Source organism: Chelmon rostratus, chromosome 14 (assembly GCF_017976325.1).
Source record: "Chelmon rostratus isolate fCheRos1 chromosome 14, fCheRos1.pri, whole genome shotgun sequence".
Classification (NCBI taxonomy): Eukaryota; Metazoa; Chordata; class Actinopteri; order Chaetodontiformes; family Chaetodontidae; genus Chelmon; species Chelmon rostratus.
Window position 1 is genome coordinate 24,458,933 of NC_055671.1, and position 20,564 is coordinate 24,479,496.

Consider the following 20,564-nt stretch of genomic DNA (forward strand, 5'->3'; position numbering starts at 1 on the left):
CCTCAGAGCCCACCAACCCACCTGCGATTAGCATGTGATCTGTAGCTGAGTATCTTATCTGGACAAGGAAGAAGATGCCCCCCCTCTGGAGTGAAGTCCACTCCTCTAGACACTCATGGATGCTTGTTGACGAGCCCGCCAGCTCTGCATACGTTATTTATTGAGTTCTGATACCGCGTGGGAAGAATCGAGATAACCGGATCACTTATCAATACCAGGTGTAAATGCAAAGGCCTGTGACCACGTCAGTGTCCAGACAGAGTCACTCTGACTCCTCGCAGTTATCTTCATTACTCAGCTATTCAGTAGAGATTTACATTAAGTGGGAATGTTCAGTTCCAACAGACCACGTTCACATGACGGACATTTTGCTGTGACCCTTAAATTCCACGGGGGGCGTAACGAAATGTTCCACAAACACACGCAGACAAACACATAGTGCGTCTGTTTGATGGACGATGCGTCAATCAGCACCGAGCAGGTCGAGGAGACAGGAAGTCAACAATAAACGCAATTATAACAGACAAAATAAAAGAACCATTAAACTACGAAGCCCGCTGACCCACGGTGGAAGCACAACTATCGAGAAAAGATCACCAAAACAGCAAAATCTAAGTTAGCAAAATCAGGCAGGAAAAACGCTCTGCTGCTGAAACGCACACGGTGGGGTTTGCAGCCGCCTGGAGGATGGAACGAAACGGCGCTAGCTTTCACGACGCCCCACAGACGCGCAGGGTGGGAACCTCAAATGCTGCTATCAAAAGGATGACATCGTACTGCAGGGTGAAAACGTTTTAATTCCAGCGCTTCTCGATCAGCGACTGAAAAGAAACCAAACAGTTAGTCCAGAGAGACAACGGGCCACATTTCAAAGTGAAACAAAAGATTTGATAACTCGTTAGCCAAATAAATGTGTTCAACGTTAGGTTTTCACAACTTAACCTGGAAGACGTCAGTACGACATTCGGACTTCCCACCTGAGCGTGACATCAGTGGAAAATGGCCGCCATGTGAATATGGTTTATGTACAATCTAAAGTGCTGACAGGCGTGTCAGGGTGTCACAGACATCAAATAAACCTTAAATCCTTAAAGTGTGTACGATTACAGCTTTTCTGAGTTTGGCGCCATCTGGTGGTCGTGCCAAATAAGACAATATGACCAACCGATGAAACAAAAACCATCATAATAATTTGAGCAATGTTATAATCGCATAAAAAATCTGCACACGGTGGCTTTGAGTGAGTGATAACACGCGACGAGGTGTCCTGATAATAATGGAGGGGGTGGAAGTGGAGTGGACAGGAGGTGGAGTGGCGAGCCTGCAGGATCGGCGGTCCACGCGTCTAAAAGGCTGACGGACGTTTCTGGTTCAGTTCCCTTCGGTTGCAGCAGGATATGTGGACTCGCTCTGGATTCTGTCTAGCACTCGTGACGGCTGATCTACTGGCTAATAAACGCTGATACTTTGTGCATCTTCAAGTCTTTTCTGTGTTTCATGTTTTTCATGTGTTGCCTTCCGTCGCTCACGGCCTGTTAGGAGAGGAGAGGATGAGGACGAGCCAGGAAGATGAAGATGACAGCGCTGACGCTCAGCAGAGAAAGCAGAGGTGCCGGTTTACAGCTCGAGCTCACAGCTGGAAAAGAAGAAAACAGTGATCATACAGGAAGCTCTCAGGGCCTTTGTCTTGTGTTACATCATCACTGACACATATACTTATTTCTGAGCATGTATTCTTTTGTTTATTCTTTATATTAATTATTAATTGTGTTGCTGCTATTTTTTGTTTGATAATATGGATATGCAAATTATTTCAATACAAATTGTAACTGCAAACAGTACTGCATTAATACTCAGAAATACAAATGTCAAAATAACTATATATATGAATATATATAAATATAAAATTCAAGTGTAGATAAGGCAGTAAGTGATGAAAAATACTATATATGTTAATATTGAAAACTTTTTATTTTCATATTTCTGTATTGCATTTTGGACGTATTTTTGTGAATATGTTGTGCACTTCCTTCATTCATGTGTTCATTTGTGTAGTTTTGATATGAATAGTGATGATTCCACTCAGCTTTCTTCATTGTGTTGAGCTTCGGGTTTATTTATTTTCGAAACGTGTGCACATCTGGATCACGATGACATGTGCGAAGAGGATTACTGCCACCGCTACTTAGCATCTTCCCACTCGCTCGGTATAAACCAGCAGTGAGTAATGTGGTCCTGCTGTTCCCTGTGCAGAACACGGACCTCAGGGTTTTATTCTGAACTCTGTCAGCATCGATTGCTCATTCTCATCTGATTTAAGAGTTTTACTGTGTGTAAATTAACTCTCTCTAATGCACACAAACCAAAGCTCAACAGCATAAAGAGCCAGCACAGTGTACACAATGACAAACGCTGAGGTGAATGAAAAAAACCATAAAGACTTTTAGGCTAATGTCTTTATCATTTCTCTATCAAAGTGTTAAGATAGCTGTCCAGGCAGTGTGCAGTGTCACAGGTAGAGGGTTCTTATTGCCTCTGTTAAACATCAAATTTTCAGGTGTTACATATTAATCAGCAAACTGCAGCTACAGTCTGGTCCTGTGCAGCATCCAGGAAGTTAGAGAGGCTGAGACAAGCAGGCCTCATTGTCAAGGAAATGTGATGATCACATAAGCCGCAGAGCAGCACAAATGAAACAGTATGTGAATGAAGAACGAAGCATCAGAGGAGCAATGTGCAGGGTTTAGTGACATCTAGTGGTGGGGTTGCAGATTGCAACAAACTGAACACCCCTCGAGCCAGTGTTTGTCCACTCTGGGCTACTGTAGAAACACGCAGAATGCAGGAAATTAAGCATCTGACACTGAAAATCTCATTTCTCTGATCAGGTGGTCCTTTGCGATCAGCTGCTTGTTTACACATCCAGCAGTTACAGAGCAACATTATTCCTCATGAGGAGTTTCTGACCTCATAGATGAATGTTAGTCTGATAGTCACAGTTTTTAGGGCTGTGGCCACTGTAACCAGGTATGATGCATTTCTTATTAAAAACCTGCTCGACTGAAGCAAACATTTGGAGACAAATTAAAGCTTAAATGGCTCGTCTGCGCACCTGTATGTGCACCTGTATGTGCACCTGTGTGAGCACCTGTGTGTGCACCTGTGTGAGCACCTGTGTGTGCACCTGTGTGTGCACCTGTGTGAGCACTGTGTGTGTTTGTGGGTCTTACTCCGGCAGCTTTTTCCATCTCGTTGCAGCATCCCAGTCACGCAGCTGCAGACCGGTCCAGTCGTCTTACTGGTGCAGATCTGCTCGCAGCCTCCATTGTTCTCCTCACACCAGTCTGATTCTAAGGAGAGAAGGTTTCAGAATTTCTTTTTCCAGTCAACTGAGGACTTTCTGTGACGAAGCGACCGGGTGGAAAATGTGTTTTTACTCGTTTCTAATCAGGAATCAGAGACGAACAGAAGGTGAGCTCGTTAAACCTGGACCCAGGTCGTACTCACCTCTCCTTCTTATGGGTCCGACACTCAGTATGTGCTCTTTATGGTCACTGTCCTCTGAGTACATTCTCCTCTTGTGTGGACAGTTCTGGATGCACAGCACACACGCATTAACACAGCGGGCTCGGCTTCACTCGGGCTCATTAAAGCTGAAGCTGAAGATTTTTCTCACCACTTTGCAGGCGTTCGTCTCGGAGTCGCACAGGGAAACGTCACAGTGGAGGTGGACCTCGTCGTAATCGCCGATGAACTTGAAGACCGTGACGTGGAAGCGGCAGGTGAGCGACACGCCGTTCTCTGCCATGCCGATGGTGTTGTCCTTAATGTTGGGACACCTGGAGGGAGCAGATGTTGAATTAAAGTCTCAGCAGAACAGATCTGATAATCAATTCATTGTTGAAGTTATTTATAAGCAAAAGTTCTACACATTCACTGGTTCTGGTTTCTGGTTTCTTTGGCTTTCGGACTGTTTTTTTTTTTGGACGAAACAAGAAATTTAAAGACGCCATCTTGAAACAGTTTGGGCCTTTTTCTGATATTTTATAGTCTAAAGAAATATTTTTAAGGAATCCTGGTGAGCTGCAGCGGTTGGAGGTGGAGGTGGAGGTGTGTGTGAGGCCCCCCCCAGCCTACCCTCTCTCTATGATGATGTAGCGGAGGCGGTCGCTGCTGTAGCGGGACGGCGTGGCCCAGCACATGTTCACTATGAGGATGAGCTGGTTTTCATCCGCCCCCTCCACAAACACGCCCACGAAGAGGATGTCTCGCGTGCTGAGCACCACCTCCCCCTCCCTGTACGGGTGGCGGTACGAGGAGTTCTTATACAGAGCCATCTTGGTGATGAAGTTTCCCTCCTGGGTCGGTAAGGTGAGGTTTATCACACTGGAGGAGGGAGGAAAGAGGGGAGGAATGTAGCCGCAGCATTTAGTTTAATCTGAAGCGGACATATTGTTCTACAGCTAACATCTGACCTGAGCATGGGCCTGAGGACGGTCTCCAGCGAGATCTTCAGGTCCAGCTCGTAGGCGCAGGAAAACTCCACGTTGATGGTCTTATCTCTGGTGATGACGTTCCCGGTGTTGTTCACACTCTCTATCCACACGGTGTTCTTGTACATGATGTGCGTGCCGTTCGACTGTATTTAAAGATTCATCAGGAAACAGAGATGTTTGAAAGCAGCCCGGCTGCCTGATCAGATCTGGGTATCTCACAGTTAAAGGAACAGTCCAACATTTTGAGGACAAACGTGTTTTCTGTCTTAAAGTTAAACATCTTGCTTTCTGTGGAGAGTCAGATCAGAAGATCGCTATCAAGAAATGTAGTTTTTGGTTTTGTGTCATACAAACATACAGCGTAAAGGTACAGAAGACGCATCTGAACGCACCGTCCACTGACGGCTGGAGGCTGACGTGGTGCCAGTTGGGTGGTGTTTAATTTTAGCTCGTCCATTTTCCAACATGGCAGCAGGGTCACAAACTCTCTCATATTACAGCAAAACATTCACTGAAATATGTTTCTGAAAACATTTCAGGTGAGAAATAGTCAAGTAACTAAGCGGTAACTGAGCCTCGATTCACATTTTATCAGCTCTTCCCAGTTTGACTCCTAGATCTGATTTTCTGTACGAAACAAAACTCGCCGCGTCATGTCAATGATGCAGCGTGCGGCCGGACCTCCTGCTCTCCAAAGAAAAGGAACAGAATCTGTCGACTTGTCAACGCAGGCATTATTTTTCCTTTTAGACAGAGCCAGGCTAGCACTTTCCCTTTGTTTACAGTCTTTATGCTAAGCTAGGCTAATCAGCATCCAACTCCAGCTCTGTGCTTACACACAGGCATGAGACTGATAATGATCTTCTCTATTCACTCAGAGAGAAAGAAAATAAGCTAATGTAACCCTGTTGGAATCCTCACCCATAATATTAACAATAAATAATAAATAGAGAATAGATATGTATGTTTTGTTTAAAGCCTTTATTAAAAATGTTAAAACAATATTTCATGAAGGTTAAAATAGTTTAATTAGATTTAACTAAGTGGTTTAAATAGTTAGATTAAAAAAGTTAAAATGTAATAAATAAGTTTAAAATGTTTAAAAAGACATTGAGGTGTATTGTGAAATATTTCATTTTATTTTGAAGGAATTCTTGGGGAAAGAGGAAGTACTAATTGGAAGGAGGTGTAATCCTGGTCTGTAATGGGTCAAAAGGTGTGATTGATGGGTCAGACAGGAAGAGAGAGTGAGATTGTGCGAATGCGGAGTTTTAAGAAAAATAAAGAAGAGGAAAAAAGACCGAGATGTCGGACGACGAGTCACCTGGCGAGTAACATGTAATCGAGAAGTAGTAGTTTCAGTGTCTAGAAGATTGTTGGTCTAATATTCTGGGACTGGATAACTGAACGTGACTGTGAACAACTAGAGACACTTCCACTCGGAGTTTCTGTACTGTTGTGAACGAGTCGGATTCGTAGCTGCATCGGAGTAACTAGCATTCGCTCGCAGAGTGAGTGTGCTAATAGTCTTCACGCTGTGGAGCTAAACCAGCTGCCGCTGTGAGCAGAGCATCGCCGCTTCCTCTCGGACTGTGAGGATTCGTCTGGATCGTTGCCAGTGTGAGACGTCGGTCGGATTGGACGTTGCTGTGGGCCATCAGGCATGAGACTGATAACGATCTTCTCTATTCACTCAGAGAGAAAGAAAATAAGCTAATTTCTCTGAATGTTGGAAACTCTTCCTCAAGCGTCCAGCTCAGGTTTCATGGACGTACAGTATGTTGTTCAGCTTAGACTGGAGGTAGATTCACAGCACAGAAGCAGCTTTTATGTCAAATTTAAGTGTAACACGCTGTAAAATCCAGCATGGAGACACAAAAGACTGTAACTGTCTCAAAATGAATGCAGCAACAATCTGCTGATGCAAACTAATATATGAAATGGTCCTCCAAACATGCAGGACTGACCTTTGAGCGGAAGAAAGAGGCAGTTTAAAGGAAGCGACACTCAGAAATGGAAGTGGACTGACCTGGACGATGGAGCCGCAGTGTCCCTTCGTGTTGTTGATGTGGAAGGAGATGAAGTCCTCCCCCTCGATGCCGGCGCAGTGCTCGTCGTTGATCCGGACGTCCTCCCGTTCAAAGCCCAGCTGGAAGAGTTTACACTTGGAGATGGAGACCTCCATCTGAGCGTGTTTACAGGTCACCTCCGCCTGGATAATGTCATCATCTGCTGCCAGACACACACACACATCAAGGACTGGACCCCAATGTCATTATTATTATTATAAACCTGTACAGTAACGTGTTTTCCTTTATGTTTCCATGAAGGAAAACTCCATCCTTCAGTTTATCACAAACATTCAACACATCTGGAGATACGTGGTGGAAATACTCAAGTAAAGTGCAAATGCCTTGAATTTGTACTTAAATACATCACTTGAGTAAATGTGCTCGGTTATATTGCACCACTGTTTACATTTTCTGGTATCTTAAATTGTAAAGTCCAGGTATTTCAGAATGGGGTCTATAGTCTCAGCAGTGTGTTCATATCATAGCATGACGACAGCACACTGGGCAGCATTAAACCTGAGGCTGGATGAAGTCACCGTCTGAAACGCTCACCTCCGGTGCTGGTGGGTAACTCCGGACATCCACACAGGTCGCCTCCGTTCTCCAGCTCACAGGTGAAGTTTGTGCAGATCTCTCCTGCACAGGGGTCGTAGATCCATTCTGCTAAAGACAGGTCCACACACAATGTCAGCTGTCACGCACAATGTTAGCAGCAGCATTAGCATTCGTCTTTGCAGCCACCTGACAAATATGAGTTTGATGTTCACTCATGTTAGCTCTATTTTGGTCTCCACAAATTCCCAACTCTTTAGCTCTTTAGCAGCTAAATGCTCTGCTACGCTCAACAAGTTTTTAGTAGCACCTCTTATACACAAGTAGTCTTTGTTAATATAAACATATTGATAGCATTTCTCTCTTTTTGCCTTATTTTAGCATGCTACTTGTACAGTTCTCTAACCTGGACCTTATTGATGACTTCATTGATTCATGATGCTACAACCAAAAACTCTTCGTTTTGGGCATCAAAATGACAGCACAGACACATGCAGAGGGACGCTGGTGCCTCACGGTGCCCTTACAGCAGTTTTCTTGGGTGATCCACTTGGTGGTGAGGGTGCCCAGGGAGCGGCAGGCCTCCGCGTAGGCTGCCAGCGAGCCACAGACCTGAGCCTTGCGGTGATTATAGCAGCCGTCCAGGTAGCAGGACTGGTAGAAGGGCCGGGGGTCCAGCAGACCGTGGCACGGCTGGAAGAAGCCCTTCAGCTGGGTGAGCTTCAGACAGGCATCTTCACCTTGCAGCGCCGCCACCGCCGTGTTGTCGCAGGACTGAGCCAGAGCCACGTACTGGGTTTCATCACAACTAGAAGAGAAAGACCAGCACCCAACTGTCAAAGTTCTTGCTTTATTTTATTATTCATCATTATTGAATTTGCTTTCTGTCTGCAGATAAATGCACTGGGAGGGAAGACTAACGAGGGACAGGTGACACAAATCAGACATTCACAAGGGCAGGAAAACACAGGAAGTAAACCAAAAGATGATACACGAGGTCAACTTTCAACATAAAACAGGAAATAACAAAATTAAGACTCAAAACCATGACACATGCTGCTATGCACCTACAGTAAGGATGGACTCAAACGACTCAAAGACACCCAGAAAGCAGAAAGAATGAAAATACTTGCAAACAACTAGCTAGAACTAGAAACCAGAACTAAAACTAGAAAGAGCTAGCACAAGCATAACTGGAGTATCTGTAAAACCAGCCCACAAACTTTCCCTGTACAGAAACCTGAAAACTCTATATACAGAGGAATGAGGAGCAGCCAACTGCTTATGCCCCCCAGTCTCCATCCTGATGGGCAAAGCTACATAACAACCCAACCACACTAAGCCTGGCTCACGCCGGATCCCAAGTCCCCAGTGCTGCTGTGTTTGAGACAAGGTCCTACATTATAAGCAAATCCTGCTTGTAAAGGTGCCAGCCCGTCAGCCCAATATTCACTCTTCTTTTAGCTCTGCTTGGGTCTCCATCACATCGTGCAGGAAACATCCGGCCCTGTAGCTGCTCGAACTGTAAAGCTGGTCGATAAAATCCTCTACTTGTACAGTAAAAAGAGCACAAGGTCGTGTCTGTCAGCCTCACCCACCTGTTCTGCATACCGTTGGTCTTCCAGCTCTGGGCCAGCTCCAGGGCGCTGACAGCCGGCTTTCCCCTGGAGGTGATGTAGTCGTCGCTGGGGTCTCCGTTGAAATTCCCACAGAGGCCGCACACTTTGTTCTGAAGCCGCTGGCCCATTGTGATGCTGAGGGTGTTAAAGTGGTTGTATCGGATCTGGATGTCCTGGGGTGTGTCGATGACGATGAAACCTTCGGATGTGGACAGACGAGTCATCAGCCCAGTTAGAAAAGGTACTGATACTGGCGTCCCATTGACCTGTGGAGACACAAGTGATGGAAATCTTTACATATTTAAGAGAGAACACACAGTCGCTTCATTGACCAGCATAACATGTTCATTTCTCTGCTGTCACCTGAGGTTTGACCACTTTGAGTCCTCTTTTGACTGCAGGTGATCATCATTAACACAATGTGATGCTATCAAATATTAAACTTTAACATTTTATTGTCAATATGAATCCCCAACAACTGACTTAGGACATCAAGCAACATAACAAAACACCAGTAAATATGAATAATAAACTACATGGCCATGACATAGTGCCCTGATTACGTGACTATTTAATCATTATTAAGCATGTTGTTTAATAGAACTGAAGTAATAACCCATCCCTTTGACATGAGCTGCAGATTTGATGAAGGTGGTGTTACTTGAACTGACTCAAGACTGGTCTAAGTCCTTATTAGATCTCTTATTATATTATATTGCTGTCAGAAAACCTTAATAACAGAGATCCAGACTGACCTATCTGGGGAGGGGTACCAATCACAGAATCAGCGTATGAAAAGCCACTGTTGCCTCAGAAGTGATGCAGATGTGATGACAGACTTCTGCAACAAGTTATTAGGTCTGAGTGCATAAATGCATAAATAGGGGTTATGATGTGGCGCTGCTGTAAACAGGGAAACCTTGGAAATGTGGAAGCACTCCATTAAAGGGACGACCAGTGTGTAGGATTTAGTGGCATCTAGTGGTGAGATTGTAGATTGCAACCAACTAAATACCACTTGCCTCAGTCTTCCCTGCTGTGGCTGCTAAAAACAAAAAAAATCCAAAAGGCTCTCTTTAAAACTAGTGTTTAGTCTGTCTATTCAGGGCTACCGTAGAGACATGAAGTCAAATCAAAGATTAAACCTAACCTTGGTTTTTGTGAGCTTTTTACTGTATTATTATTACTGTAACAAAGTAAAAGGCAGTAGAAAGACATTTAGTTACACTGAGAGAGGTGGTGTTTGAGCTTCAACATGTAGCTCCATCACCTAGAGCAGGAATGTAGATTTGGGTATCATCTGCATAAAATGATTCCATATTCACAATAGATAAGACTGGGGAGAAAGGAGACAGTAATTACTCTGGTCCCAGTGAAACCAGCATAGTTCTTAAGGCAGTTAAGAGAAATGGATCTCAGATCAAGCAGGACTCATCGAGAGCCGGAGTTACAGGCAACCAGCAATCCATTAACCACCTCCACTTTGAATGGAATGATATGACCTGGAGGAGCTCCACCAGGCTGTTAGTGGTAATTGGTAAATTGGACTGTTAGAACTCTTTCAAGAGTCCTGGCAAGAAAAGGGAGATCTGAATTGGCTGTTTGTTTGGTTTCTTGAGGAGAGGTTTGATGAAGGCGTGTTTGATGACAGACGGCACGTAGCCGGAGGAAAGGAAGCTGATGATATAAGCAAAGAAATCTCGCAATCGAGATAATCGTTCTATTAAAGTGAGACGACGGAGCAAGAACACAGACTTCCTTTAACAAAAGAAATGTTGAATTTATAAGCGATAAAACATCCTGTCCTCCATTCTACAGTGTACCAGAGGGATGTGAAGAGGTTTTACGGTACAGCGTGTTCGGTCTGGGTTATGGTGGCTAATGTTAGCAAACTTTAGCTTTAGATATTGTGGTGTTACTGACACTTCTGAGTTACTTTGCTTCACTTGTGACTTTTCTTTACTTGTGTCACTTTTAAACGACGTTTTAGCATTTACCATTGTCCCATAACTGTCACCTGTGGTGGCCTTAAAGCTGCATTCATCTGCTGTTTGCTGCTGGGCAGGTAGGGAACAGCAAGTTTTTCTAAAAAGTGCTGCCTGCTGCAGCTGATAACAAAGAGAGCAGCCAGAGAAACTACACAGTGAAGCTGTGGGCCGTAAAACCAAAACCATGAGCTGAAGACAGGAAAGGGCTCTACAGAGTGGAGGGATAATTCTTTGTGGGTTCTTCACTATGAGCAACACTTTTCACATTACATTAAGTTAGATTTTACAGAAAATATGTCCGAAATGCAAGAACTTAAATGAGAGTGAGTGAAACTGTACAGGAGAATAAGATGGTGTTTCAGGTGTGAGCGTATAATTCAAGCTAAACCTTTACCGGGTGATAATGTTGTTAAAGTGGGTCAAAGCTTGTTGTTTGTAAGTGCAGAGTTATAACCAGGTCAGTCGGTAATGACCAACAGGATAAACTGGTGGTCCAGCGCTTCCCTCACCTTGACGGTGCTGCCAGATATGAGTATGTTCTCCTCGTTGAGGTAAAGGTAGACATGAGAGATGGTCGTGAGGTTGGGTGTGCTCCATTTGTCAAAGTTAGCGATGAGCTGGAAGGAGAGGTCGGGCAGCTTGTGGCAGTTTGTGGACAAGACGAAGGAGCAGGAGGCCGGGAGCCGCAGCGATGCCCCATCGAAGGTCCTGAAAACCCCGCCGCCAGAGGCCACGCAGTGCTGCGAGCGCCGTGCAAAGCAACCCCGCACGCCGTGCCGCAGGGTGCACTCTTCCTCCGCCTTACAGCGTCGCGGGTCGCACTGGATCAGGTTCCGCCCGATGCACTGGCAGCGTTTCGTACAGTCGCTGTTCCAAAACAGCTGCTTGGGCTGAAACAGAGAGGTTTCTGTTAAAATCACGTCTGAAACAGTTAGTCGATTGATTGATTGGATGATTGACAAAAAAGCATTTTAACTAATTTGACAATGGATAAATCATTATAGTGACTTTTCTACACAAAAACACTGCATCAAAAACTCCTTGTGTGGAATCACTGCTTTTCTAATTCAGTAATAAACAACAGTAAATAAATAGTAAATGCATAGTTTTTAGGTTTTGGAGAATTTGGCCGGGAAAACAAGCAATTAAATGAGATCATCTTGGCTTTAAGAGTATTTTTCTGTTTAAAAATTCAAATTCAAAAAATGTCATACGTACATTGACCGGCCATTGAGGGCCAGTTTTGGCTGCAGGTTACTGAGTTTATTCCAGGTCGCGCTGGATGTGAGACTGACCTCATAGTACTTGCCATCCGTGTAGCAGCCACAGTTCTGAGGCAGGATGCAGCTCTTGCCGTTGAGCACGTAGCCCTGGTCACACTGGCAGCCTTCCACGCAGTCCTGGCTGCAGTCCCTCTGGCCGCGGGCTGGGGCGCACTGGGGCGGGCAGACCGACGTGCAGCTGGAGTAATGGCTGTTAGGTGGACAGCTCTGGACTGGGAGCGGGCAGGTTGGCAAAGATGTTAGCAAAAGATTGTACCGACTCATGTGTCCACTTTTAGAGCTAATGTGGAAGCTGTTTAAAGGACCAGTGCAATATTTTGAGAAACTTATTCCCTTTCTTAGATATAGAGATAAAAAAGATCAATATCAATCGAAAACTTGCCTATAAAGTAGGGAGCTAGAGACAGGGTGTGGTTAGCCTAGCTTAGCATAAAGACTGAAAGCAGGGGAACACCAAGCCGGCATCAAGAACTCAAGAATACCCCAACCGACACGTGTAAAGCTCACTAATTAACATATACTATCTAATTTGTTTATTCAGACAAAGAAATGTAAAAACAACAGTTTGGGGCTCTCTTTTTCAAGAGAAAAACAACAGCTACTTTCCAACAAAAAATAGTCCCTGTTGATATCCCACTGTTGATATTGTGCTCTGTGGATTTTTAACAGTGGGTATGTTGCTCGTGATTATAGAAGTATTTTTTCAACACTGTGAGCACCACAAATTAAATTCCATTTATCTCCATTGTATTGTGGTGGAGGCAGAAATCTCAGATGTCTCAAAACCCAGACAAGTAAATCTAAAACTATATGCATGAGCAGAAACCACTACAGGTAAGAAGAAGTTTTCTAGCACGAGGGCAGACCTTTGCATCAGTGCACACACACACTCGCACTCACCACACGGCGTGTCACTCCTCCAGCCGGTAACTGGCACTCCTTGGGTCTGACAGGTGCTGGCATATATCTGCAGCCAGTTACAGATTGTATCCTGGGCTCCCTGGTCCAAACAGGTGTCCTGCAGGCAGCTTTGGTAAAAGAACGCTGGCGCCACCTTACTGTGACAACGTGCAAACACGCCTCCTCGGTCCACAATCAGCCCACACAGCCTCACGGCTTCAGGCTCCACGAACACATACAGTCCATCTCCAATGTGGAAACGTATGCCTGTGTTGACTTCACTCGCTCCGTCGTCCGTGCCAATGTTTGTGTTGCCGTCAGCCACCATGAGAGGGGCGTCATTCGGCACGCTTTTCTCTCCCAGGCCGCAGCGAGGGCAGGAGTCTCCACAGCCCACCTGGCAGAAGGTGTCCCTCTCCGCCCAGGCCATGCCCCAGTCGGTCGTGGTGAGGGTGGGCGGGGATAAGGGCATGCCCTGGCAGAGGCCGCAGGAGGCGTTGTAGAGGTCACGGGGCAAAGTCAACAAGAGAAGAGTGTTCCAGTCGAAGGCCACCTTCAGGCCAAAATCTGTCTCCAGAATGAGCTGCATGCCCAACGTGAAGATGTTGACCTTCCCTGGACCCAGCTTCAGAGGAAGGTACAGACGCTCCTTATTCACCTGGGTGAGGAGAGATTCAATTAAACTGGATCTACTTTGAACAGGTTTAACTCTTTTATAGGATCACTACCAGCTGACACACTCACACACACACACACACACACACGTTCCAACAGAAGCACTTTTAACACCAAGTCATAGTTTCTAATCCAACTGACCTGCATGTTTTCAAAGTATGTGGGGAAACCCAGGTGATGAATGGAAACATTAAGACTCAGTGAAAGAGCTTCTATGTGTTTCTCATATAAACAGAGAGAATGAAATTAACTGTGTGTGTGTGTGTGTGTGTGTGTGTGTGTGTGTGTGTGTGTGTGTGTGTGTGTGTGTGTGTCGGTCTGTTGGGTTATGTGTGTCGTTCTGTTCCTCCTCAGATCTTTTGGTCGGTTTGTGAACCCAGTCCAAATGTCGCTCAGGGTCGGGGTTTTGTCTGAGCCAAATCCAGCCTGATAAAAGATGCCCATTGAAATTAGATCCACCTTAAGCCAATCAAAAGGAATTCACCGTCTGCCTGGTTATTCTATCGGCTCGATTAGAAATAACATCCTCACAAATACAACAACTACGACCTTCACGGGTCACGCATAAAACTGGTGATAAGATAATTGTGTAATATTCATATAATGAGCCTTATTTCAGGCGTTCACAGCCACAGCCCGAGCACAATCACAGCCCCTGATTCATTTTCTGTTTATCTTTTTCATGCACTCACCGTGACAGTGTTTTTATAGCTTCGAGACACCTCAATCTCATAGTTGTAGACCTCCAGTACAAACCCCCTCACCCAGATTGCCTGGCCTGTGTCCCTTTCCTCATTACGAGCTGCCAATTTAAACTGGGGAAAGGTTCTGCTGATGGTCGCGGGGTCCCTGCTGTCTCTCCCACAGTTGGTGGTGGCCATCCTGAGAGTACAAGAGCTCTGCAGCTCAAATGGCACGCCCCCAAACGGCAGAAAATGTCCGTAACCGGCCGCCACACACAGGGCCTCAGTGCGCGGCTGGCAGAAATACAGGCCGTCGTTCTCCTGGCAGTACTCCTCAAGGTGACAGGGCGCGAGCTGACAGTATACACTGTTGTCAGAGCCATTGCAGTAACAGCGCTCCTGGCACTCCCAGTCCATCCAGAAAGTCTGATTAGTGGCCAGCTGGCGGCCGTGGCTCATGCAGCCACAGTCGCTGCGTGCCACACACAGGCCATCGCGCAGCACGAAGCCTTCCTCGCACTGACACCCCTCCTGGCACGGCAGGGGGCATGGCTCTTCGGGTTCATACAGGTTGGTGCAGGTCAGAGGGCAGGCGCTGGTGCATTCATCAAAATGACTGTTCTCTGGACAGGGAAGAGCTGAGACAGAAGAACGAGGTCAGAGGCAGCAAGAGAGACCAAATCCAGATGAAAAGAAAATGTTTTAAATACTCAGTCACTGTCGGATCAGATAAGGACAGCTTGGGCTCCCTACGGTTACTAGGATTTCACTGGTGATCAAGTTTATGGCAAAAAAAAAGTGTAAAAAAAACTCCATGTTCTCAAACCTGGATGATCCACCACTCCAGTGTCCATCATTATACTCAGTATGTTGTTTAGAGCTTATTTACATCTTATTTTTGTTCAAATAGCACTTAGCGCTAGCATGATCAGCTGTGTCAGATGAAACCAAGTTTTCTTATATTAAAATGTGTCTCGCACCAAATTTAAACAAGTCTTGTTACATGCTGTAATTAGATTTGACTTGTTTATATGTCAATTAATAGAAAAAGCGTTTCAGATGTGGACAGATGTGGAGTTGTTTGTTTGAGGGTAGATAGTCTGTTAGCTGTTCTCTGCTCTGGACTCTGGTGACTCATTCATCTTATTCTCAGTTTGATGCCAAACAACCAAAATATGAAGCTGTTCCCATAAAGTAAAGATAAATCTACTCACGGCAGTTGGTGGCACTCCTCCAGGAGGCGAGGCCCACTTGTGCATCCTGACAGGCGGTGGCATACGCCTGCAGTGAGGAACACAGGGCTGAGCGATTCCCTTCCTTCACGCACATGTTATACAAGCAGTTCCTGAAGAACGGTGAGGGGTTGACCACCGCGTGACACGCCAGAAATGAACTATTCCCCGGGTCGTTGATGTTGCCACACATCCAAGGACTCTGGTAGAGTCGCAGGTCTGTGCACATTCGATACAGGTCATCACAGTCGCCATTACAGGTGAGGTCATCAGCAATGGACCGCCAGCCCTCTGTGAACTGTTCAGCAGACTCCGCCAGGCGTCCATTTGGAAGGCGGAGGTCATCACTGGAATTGCTATTGAAGACGCCACATAGACCACAAGTGACATTGTAGAAGAGGGTGGAGAGGGAGATGTTGAGAAATCCCTGCCGTGTGTAGTGCACACGAAGCAGACCGCGGGACTCCACCACTGTAGCATTGCCCGGTGCTCTGTAGATCATCACTGTCTCCATTGGATGGACGTATGGGAGCCCCACTGGTTCGCCATTCACCTGGAACACAAAAAGGTGTCAAACCCATAGGTCCTCAACAGCTGGGAACAATGATCTGCAGAGACAATACTAACCTTTACAGTATCAAAATCTATCCCTCCCATCTGAGCTTCCACGTTAGCTACTGTAACCACCACAGGTCTTTTCCAAGAGGGGCCTTTGTTCACCAGCCGCCGGCCCATCTTCACCTCCACCACTGATCCATTAGCTGGCACTGATGCACAAAGCTTCAGCAGGTAGTAGGAGCTGTCATCTGGGAACAGCAGGAAGGTGCCATCAAAGGAGGATGTCACTGAGTTCTGGGTTATTGAGCACACTCCCTCCCTCCGTGGGTAGCAGCCCAGCAAGCCCACTTCCGCCACACACACCTCACCCTCCTTACAGGAGGCGTTGAAACAGGAAACTTCCCCAGCAGGGCCGCAGTTGCAGCGGAGGGTACATTCACCTTCCTCGCCTCTGGGGCCTGCCCAGAAAGTGTTATTAAGTGGGTAATAGAGGCCGTTATGCTCACAGCCACAGTCTTCACGCTGCACACAACGGCTGCCGCTGAGAACGTAGCCTTGGTCGCACTGGCAGCCCTCGGTGCAAGGGTGAGCACAATACAGCGGGGCGGTGAGGTCCGAGCAGGAGGCTGGGCAGGCACTTGTGCACACTTGGTAATGGCTGAACTCCGGACATGACAAAGCTGAGAGCCAGTAAGAGAGAAGAAATGATGTAAGATGATGCAAATAAATGAATGTAAGATGAAGAATCTGTGTAAACTAATTCAAACTGAATCTCACCGCAGAAGGTTCGAGATCTCCAGGGTCGTATTGTGACCCCCAGGGCCTGACAGGCCAGAGCATAGGCCTGGATGGCCTGGCACAGTGTGGTGATATTATCCCTGTTGCTGCACATGTCATATACACAGCTATATACAAAGGCTGTAGGGTCCACTACAGCTCTGCAGTCCCTAAAAGGTCCATCGGTTTTGTTGATGAGCCCGCAGTAGTCTGAGCGAAAGTAGAAGGCTTCTGTATAAGGGTCACACACACTGCAGTTCTGGGCGCAGCCATCTGTACACCTCCAGTCAGTGTCCTCTGCACGCCAGCTGCCCCCCAACTCCACTACGCTTTCTGCCAGAGAGCCGTCAGGAAGCACAGGATCATCAGCAGGGTCATCGTTATAGTTACCACAAAGGCCACAAGTGTTGTTGAAGTAGGAGCTGGGTAGAGAGATGGATGCATAGTGTTGGCCGTCATAGGTTACCAAGAGTCCAAAGTCTGTTTCTAAAGCAACGGCAACGCCAGACTGATATACCCTGACAGCACCGAGCTGGAGTTGAACCGGTAAAGTCTTCATCAAGCCATCCACCTAGAGAGAGTGACAGAGGACAAATCAGAAAAGGAACGGGGATGTCATGTAAAACATAAATAAGCCTGACTGTGATCACCTGCTGATCGTTTCTGACATAAACTCAACTGAAAGCAGCACAAAGTCAATATATTTAAGTTTGACTAGTAAACAGGTTGATTGGTAACAGGTGATAGTATCATGACTGGGTATGAATCATCCTGGAAAGGCTCAGTCATTCAAAAGACATGATTGTATAAAGGAGATTAATACCTGGACTCGGGAACACAATTTGTTTGTTAATGACTGATTCTGTTTTTATTTACTTTTTACAAAACATCCGAACTTTTTTGGAGGGTTCGGGCTTGTGATCCGTTCACTGGTCAAACCATTCTGCAAAGTGTAGATGCAAACACAAGCATGTGCCAAGAAGCACACAATGCAAATATCGTGGCCATTCCCGATTTTAAAGGGGTCCACAGATTCTCACCTGGACTGTCCCAAAGCTGCCTTTGGGCAGCATGACTCGGTGACCATACACCTCCACCGTGACATCTCGAAGCCAAGAAACAGAGGCGACTCCACGGTTCTCATTTTTGGCCTCCACGCTGAAGAAGGGCAGCCCCGCAACCTCCCAGCAGGGCCGAGCCAGCAGGTAGGAGCAGGTTCCCTGGAAGTGATAGAGGAAGCCGTCGAAGGTGTGGTAATGAGGGTCGCCAAATACCACACAAGTGCTGGTCCGGGTTGGCTGGCAGTAAAAGGCCCCCTCCTGCTGCTCGCAGGTCTCCAGCTGCCCGCAAGGAGCCTCTTGGCACTGCACCTCATTGTCAATGTCAAGGCAGCGGCATCGTTGTGAACACTGGTCAGACAGCCAGAAGATTTCCCCTCGTCTGTAGAACCGTCCTGGAGAAGACATAGGAAAGACAGAGGAGGACTTACAAGACGGTTCTGCAGACAGTTAAAGATTTCATATCAAACTGTCACCAACTGCTCTGAGTGTTTGCTGAGCTAAAGATGCAGAAGCTCCTGTGTAAAGGAGAAACCTGCGTGGACACAGAGATCAGGGTTTGATGCTTGAACTTGCCATTGTAGCTGCAGCCATTGGCAGGATCTATCAGTTCTGTGTCTACGCGGAAGAACCAGCGCCCAGGCGTGTTCACATTGGTGGTCTGTTCAATGTTCACAACATCATTTGACCGCGATCCTGGCAGGTTGAAGAAGTGACCAATGTCTCCACCATTAAAACCTGACTGAAAAGGGAAAAGGCGTGAGGGTCGTGAGGTGAAGTGCTCATCACGTCATTTCTATAAGAGAAAAAGATCACATGATAGGAAGTGAACTTGAGGACATTGTGAGGATACCTGAGCTGTTGTCCCGCCCAGTCCCGTTAAAGGATCTCCACCACTGGCAGTTCCTGTGCTCCATGTGATTTCTCCATAGTTGAACATGCTGAAGGACGCTGCACCGTCTGAGATTAGTACAGTTTGGAAGGTGTTCACCTTTAAATCAAACAAGAGGATTAAAATAGTTTTACAAAGAGAAAAAAAGACAAAAAAATGAATGTCGTAATGAGAAGAATCCTTTAAACATTCAGTGTCCCTCATACCGGCATTAGGCAACTGACTGACTAATCTATATTCTGTAGATCTGGTCCCTGATGGGAAACCTTCATCATGTGGCAGAAGTCTAACATTTTGTGAAATATTGCCATCAGATCAAAGTGAGTCAGTTTAGTCGACCACACTAAGCATGGTTTTGGTGATTTGCAGGTCAAAACATGTCTCCGTGTCCACACGGGTCAAAACAAGGTGACATGTTGAGATTTTTAGCTAGTTCAGATACAAACTTCTGCTTCCACAGCATTGACTGTAATTCAAAGTGTAACTGAAATTTAAAATGAAAACAATATTTATATATAACTGAAGATGTCTAAAAACAGTCACAAATTTATCAAAGTTTGTTTGTGGATGTGTTGTAAAACTTAGACCATGCTAAGCTAGGCTAAACATGGAACTGTCTTCGTACTGGATGCACAGAAATTAAACTGGCATCAGCCTTCTCATTTGTCATTGGGTTAGACCATGAACAGGTGTATGTGTATGAGTGAAGAGTGCCTTTAAATATGTGTGGCTGAGTTATTTTATGGGTTTGGACTTTACCGGAGTCGTCTGGCTTCCTCCGTAGAAGGTGACTTGGTGCCATGTTGCAATAAAGACCCAGGAGGCTGTGAAGGTAGCCATGTTTTTGAAGTACTTCCGGACATCTTGCGTTGCCCTCTCCAGTATTTCCGGCTCGGTGGACTCTCGGTAGTACACGTCTCCGCGGATGCCGTTGTGCACATCTGCCCAAAGTGGAGCAATGAATGATCTGCTGTCACTCAGGGGAAAAGCCTCTGGTGTAAACTGGCTAACCTGCACGTTGAAGGAGACCACTCCATTGTTGTTGACCTGTGAATAGAACAGACCGGGTTCAGCATCATCAACTATGATTTAGACGTTATACATTACAATAAATTATTTTAATTGATTGATGGATTGCAGCTTGATGCAGAATGATAAGAGGTTGAGAGCTTTGATCAAGGCTTACATAGATGGAACGGTAGGGAACGTTGAAGAATATGAAGTGAATGAGCACAGTAATTTCAGGAGAACTCCCATCATCCATCTTCGGGGTCTCTAGATCCCTGTGGCCGGGTCCATACGGATACATGATATCCTGAGTACTAGCTAAAAGGAGAATATTGCAAAAGAGCTCATTAAATTTACTCCTGAACACTAAAAGATGAAGGAATTGATGTGGAGGATGATTTCAACGTGTTCCATCAACCTTCATGTGCGTCATACCTCCTGTCTGTACAAAGATGCTGAAGAGGTGGAGCAGAATGACCGGACAGCCTGGCCTGACCATTCTACAGCAAACAGAGAAAGAGATCATACCGGCAGTGTGATTAACTTGCTCATTATGTTACCACTTCCTTCACCCTGTCTGAGGAACTGTCACTTTATCTGTCTTGCATTTCAGGTAAAACTAATGGAAATGCAGGCAGACGTGAGTCATAGGACAGCTTCTCATAAACAAGGCCGTTAGACAAAAGTAGAGAGGAGGGAGAACCATCAAGCCAACGTCACGTTACTTCTTTAAGATCAGGCTCCCAGGTCTCCCCTGAGGAGCCCTGAAAA

At 46.0% G+C, this 20,564-nt stretch overlaps 1 protein-coding gene across 1 annotated transcript; it reads right to left on the bottom strand.

Annotated features, from left to right (window-relative positions):
• Positions 1–1,315: 1,315 nt before the first annotated feature.
• Positions 1,316–20,292, bottom strand: tecta (tectorin alpha). Its single transcript, XM_041952847.1, has 23 exons — positions 20,229–20,292; positions 19,972–20,111; positions 19,545–19,832; positions 18,747–18,884; positions 18,470–18,635; positions 17,876–18,288; positions 16,836–17,406; positions 16,128–16,738; positions 15,483–16,053; positions 14,278–14,906; positions 12,911–13,568; positions 12,023–12,222; positions 11,237–11,617; positions 8,719–9,005; positions 7,648–7,928; positions 7,121–7,231; positions 6,526–6,728; positions 4,476–4,639; positions 4,138–4,386; positions 3,677–3,839; positions 3,508–3,592; positions 3,231–3,350; positions 1,316–1,636 (listed from the first exon to the last, which is right to left on the bottom strand). Exons 1-23 carry the CDS (start codon positions 20,290–20,292, stop codon positions 1,536–1,538), a joined length of 6,594 nt encoding a protein of 2,197 aa, XP_041808781.1. The 3' UTR covers positions 1,316–1,535.
• Positions 20,293–20,564: the final 272 nt, after the last annotated feature.